At 45.2% G+C, this 4628-nt stretch overlaps 1 protein-coding gene across 1 annotated transcript; it reads left to right on the top strand.

Moving 5' to 3' along the window:
• The first annotated feature begins 971 nt into the window (after positions 1 to 971).
• Positions 972 to 3418, top strand: TMEM38A (transmembrane protein 38A). Its single transcript, XM_009872104.1, has 5 exons — positions 972 to 1123; positions 1678 to 1862; positions 2348 to 2435; positions 2552 to 2669; positions 2980 to 3418. The coding sequence occupies exons 1-5, from the start codon at positions 978 to 980 to the stop codon at positions 3199 to 3201; spliced, it is 759 nt and encodes a 252-aa protein (XP_009870406.1). The 5' UTR covers positions 972 to 977; the 3' UTR covers positions 3202 to 3418.
• Positions 3419 to 4628: the final 1210 nt, after the last annotated feature.

Genomic DNA, 4628 nt, shown 5'->3' with positions numbered 1-4628 from the left:
CTTCGTATCATGGCTGTTGCAGCTGTCTCTCTCCTACTGTGTTTTCAGCTGGTTCAAATGTCTTTTAAGGATGGAAGAGCCTGAGCAGTCCCAGCGTTAGCAGACGCTGCTTCACTTACTGCTATTTAAGGTCGGCCGCTCTCAGTAATGTTAACGTAACATTTTAGCATTCTCTTTTTTCAACTGCCGGTTACTGGCTTACTGAGCAGAGTTTGGTATCTGAAACTCTGCACAAAGGCCTCTGGAACAGTTTACGGTGATGAAACAATCTTAGAGAATTGATGCTCTTGTGCGACTTCCTGTTCAGAGGTACAGAGGTGGAGAAAAATGCCTACAGGAATTTTAAAAAGGCCATAGAAGGTTGTGGAAGGAGACCATAATGTATTTCCAAACAGTAGCACTGTTTTAATACCTAGTTGTATTTTCAGAGGGCATTTCCAAATTAGTACAGGAGCAGGGAAGAATCCTCAAACTCCCTTCTTTCAAACAAAAATTAAGAATTACTGTTCTATTTTTACAGGTTATCTTATGAATGAAAGAGCTGAACAGATTGTTCATGAATTCTAGAGGGCACCTAGGTTGAAGCAATGGAGAGAATGGTACTAGTATGCATTTTATTTTTAGACTGTAAAAAGACATTGATTTCAAGGGAAGAATTGTTCCTTCTGATTGCAGTAAGTAACAGCAAACACAGGAGATAAACTCTTGGCCAGTTCATAAACTTCTAATGACTCAGTTAATTTGAAACCTTATGGGGGGCCAGCACACTATGGTCAACCTATAATTTCATTGTCAATATCTGGTATTTGTTCAGGTTTCACAGAATGCACATTCTTGTATTTTGTTTTACAAGCATATTTCTTTGACTTTTTTGGAGAACATGCACTGCAAGTCGCTTTCTTAGAGGGTCTTGAAGCTTCTGTTTCTTTGCTGAATCCGTGTTCTCATTGAGAATTTGCTTCACAGGAGCCGTGGAGATGTCTCGGACGAGCCCTTTTGCCTCCTGGCTTTGTGCTATGCTGCACTGCTTTGGAAGTTACATACTTGCTGATCTGTTACTTGGAGAATCTCCTCTTGATTACTTCAGTAATAACTCGAGTGTTATCCTGGCCACAGCAGTCTGGTGAGTCTTTTGCTCTTCCCCCAATCCCTTAAGCACACGAGGTTGCTACGCACAGACCCATCTGGTGGGCAGGGAGGCGCTCTGTGGGACACACGTGTATTACCTTGCCTGGATTAACTGGGGACAGAAGAGGTGGGGTGAGGTAGTCCTTCGTATCCCTAGATCTAGTTTCCAGTTTCTCTGACCAGTTGCTAACGCTTCCATTCGGTGGGTTGGGTCCAGCCCGGAGGCCGGGCAGTTCTATTTAGAGCTGCTGAACTGTGGCCAAACCGCAGAAGCAGCCCTGCACCGATACCACATCTAGTGGAGGAGTGGCACACACTGGGGGCGTTTTATTCATCGTGTTAGCGAAATGTGCACAAATTAACCACAGTTACTCCAGGTTTCATTTCCTCAGTGCGTAGGGCTTGCGTGGGCTTTTGCGTCACAACCAGCGTTTCCTTCTCTCTGACATAATTCAGGCTAATGCCACCGTACTCTTCATCAGTCCTCTCTATACGTCCCACAGCAGGACAAACAAATGGGTCCTTAAACTCTTTGTGGTTTTGTTCCAGGTATTTGATATTCTTCTGTCCCATGAACCTCTTCTACAAGTGCGTTAGCTTTCTGCCGATGAAGCTCATCTTTGTGGCAATGAAGGAGGTGGTCAGAGTTCGCAAAATTGCAGCTGGGGTCCACCACGCTCATCACCGTTACCACCACGGGTGGTTCGTTATGATGGCGACCGGATGGGTCAAAGGTGAACCATGAACCACTCTCAAGGCAGCGGGGAGGCACCCAGCCTTGTGGGGAGTGGCGGGAGAATCTGTGGGTGAAGTTGTAGGTGTCCACATCACCCAGTGGCGCCCAGCAGGCTGGCCAGTGGATGTGGTCAGCTGGCTTCAATCCGTCCAGTACCCTAGAACCCAAGTGTTTATTCACACTGGCAGAATAGTTGTCAGGTGAGTCACCAGCTAACGTGAATGCACGAAGAACTGGAGTCACTATGAAAAATGGGCATAGAATTCAGTTCTTTATTCTTTCTCCTGTCTCTGGCCTCACCTGTGGTTCCCTCAGCATTGAAACAGCTCAGTTTTCCTTTAGCTTTTGTTTGGAGCAAGCATTTGAGCATCGGTTTGAGCATTGTTCCCCTTAGTTTATCCTTATACCTTGGCAATTTAGAAAAGACAGCAGAATTCTTTTCTGGTGTGGTAGTTCCAGCTGTTCACTTCTATTCTTTCACAGGTTCTGGTGTTGCCTTGATGTCTAATTTTGAGCAACTGCTGCGTGGGGTCTGGAAGCCAGAAACAAACGAAATTCTTCATATGTCCTTGTAAGTAGGTAGCCTGTAAATTCTCTGTCAGGCCAAAAACAGAATGTAAAGAACCATTCAGGACTGGATGTAAATGATGCAAACCTCCTAGAAAACTTCTTTTATTTCTCTTCTAGCCCTACAAAGGCCAGTCTGTACGGCACAGTCCTCTTCACTCTGCAACAAACTCACTGGCTCCCCATCTCTGAAGCTAACCTCATCTTCTTTTTCACCATGTTCATGATCGTTTGCAAGGTAAGTTTACAGCAGGTTTGCTGCTAACAAATCTACAGAACGAAAGAAAGAGTACGGACTTAAACTGGGGGTGTTCACCTTCCGAGGCCACTACAGAAGGCATTGGCTGTACGTGCCAGGAAAGTTCTGCTCAGGAAATTATAGGCCAAATTCTCCAGCAGTCGGCAGTACAGTAGAATATCCTTGTGATACAGCCCCGAGTCACGTAGCAATAGGGCCTTTTATCTGGGATAAGTAAGGAAGGTTCCTTACTAGTTAGTATTTCATAGCTGGTGTATGTGATCTTTAAGCATTCATTGTTGCCTGGCAGGTTTTCATGACGGCAACTCACTCTCACGCCTCACCTTTTGCTCCGGTGGAAAACTTCATCTGCCCAGTTTTCTTTGGCTCTGTTTCCAGTGGACACACCAGTCACCACCACGATCATCATGGGGCCTCCCATGAGGTCTCCCACCCGCCGCCTCCTCCTGCAAAGTCAAAAGAGGAGCTAAATGAAGGCTCAAGGAAAAGGAAAGCAAAAAAAGCTGAATAAAAAAGCAACGACACGGTAAATAGGCCAAGGATATTCTTCCAGAGCTGAGTCTCGTAGCCACCTGTGACCTCCTTTACCCTCCAGTCCTTCTCTCGCACACTCCAGAGGAGAGGTGGAAGCCAGGACACTGCCAGGCGGTCCCTGATTTCATTTGTGCTCTCTGTGCAGCTGCTTGCTTCTTGGTCTCAGTCTCTCTATTCTGATTGTATTTTCAGGGATTTGCAGATTTGTGCCAGGATGATAAGTGGCTGCCAGTTCCCAAGCTGTCAGCAATTATGATGCAGCATTTTCAATTGTAAAATCTTTCACCGTGTTCATTTATGAATGGAGGTAACGGTTTGTGCTCCTACGACTCATAAGTTCCTTTGAGTTTTCATTGACCTTTTCGATGTCTACCAAAACAACAAACTGTTAAGACACAATCAATGCGGAAATTGGATTTCATACTCAAGGAAATTCAACGGTCTCATATGAACCTGATCTAATTTTTCCTAGCTCCCACATCAGCCATATCTCCACTTAATGTGACATTTTATATGCAATAAGGACATCGACTCTGGTGTCCTGGCCAAACTCTTCCTCTTACCTAAGTTCCCTCTGACTCTTAGAAGATAGAACATTGTCACTTTCTTAACTAAGTCTGTGTTTGCAAGAGCTTTGAAGCTGTGAAATGCTGCGAGTGCTTCGTATTGGTACTGTTGTTATTCTAAACTGCTGTGTAGCGCTGCTGCACGTTGTTAATAATAGTGTGTCCCACCTCAAACACAATCGTATTTAACTAGGGAAGAAGCATGGTTCTGGTTTGTTTGTAATCCCGTGGGATATGAGACAGGTGTGTGAGTGTACATAAGTATTTATTACTATTTATTTATAATTGCCAGGGCACGTACTTCACGGACCCCAGACTGGCTTTTTAAAAAATGCTGCATCTTTATATAGAGAATTGGCTATTTCTGAGTGTGGTCCTAAGCCCACAGCTACGTGCTGCTTTGTGCTCTGGTTTGGGTGCACTAAAGGACAGCCTCAACACTCGCATGGGAGGCAGGAAGGAATATTTCCTGTATTCTTAAAGATATTAGAGCTGAAGTGGATTTCACACGAGCTGATTAAAACTACTTTAACAAACTGATAAAAGCACACTGGCAGAGGAGACGGATTGTCCTTCGTGGTCCCTTTCAGCCAAACTAGTAGTCTGTGAAAGTGGCTTGTGCCCGACGCGTGACGAAGAACGTGAAATGCCTTGCATGGGTCAGGGAGGAGCCTGTCAGTTCGTTCATGTTCTGCTGCTGGTTTTTAAACTAGTTTTAAGCTGTTCCCCTAATTGATTTTGTTCTTAAAAGTGTCATCATCCAAGGGCTGGGGTCACTGCGGTGAAAGCGGCACGTGTAGGGATGTAGCGCTGGGCTCGCGGTTAAGCAGCGTGTTGC

The sequence above is a fragment of the Apaloderma vittatum genome, unplaced genomic scaffold (assembly GCF_000703405.1).
Source record: "Apaloderma vittatum isolate BGI_N311 unplaced genomic scaffold, ASM70340v1 scaffold11786, whole genome shotgun sequence".
In the NCBI taxonomy this organism is placed as follows: domain Eukaryota; kingdom Metazoa; phylum Chordata; class Aves; order Trogoniformes; family Trogonidae; genus Apaloderma; species Apaloderma vittatum.
Note: the sequence above shows the minus strand (reverse complement) of the source record. Positions and strands in the feature narration are given on the sequence as shown.

Bases quoted from the DNA above. Each gene is read 5' to 3' on its own strand.
- TMEM38A (XM_009872104.1), top strand. From the start codon at position 978: ATGTCTCGGACGAGCCCTTTTGCCTCCTGGCTTTGTGCTATGCTGCAC. The intron at 1,124-1,677 runs GTGAGTCTTTTG...GTTTTGTTCCAG, and splicing joins ATCCTGGCCACAGCAGTCTG to GTATTTGATATTCTTCTGTC. The intron at 2,436-2,551 runs GTAAGTAGGTAG...TTTCTCTTCTAG, and splicing joins GAAATTCTTCATATGTCCTT to CCCTACAAAGGCCAGTCTGT.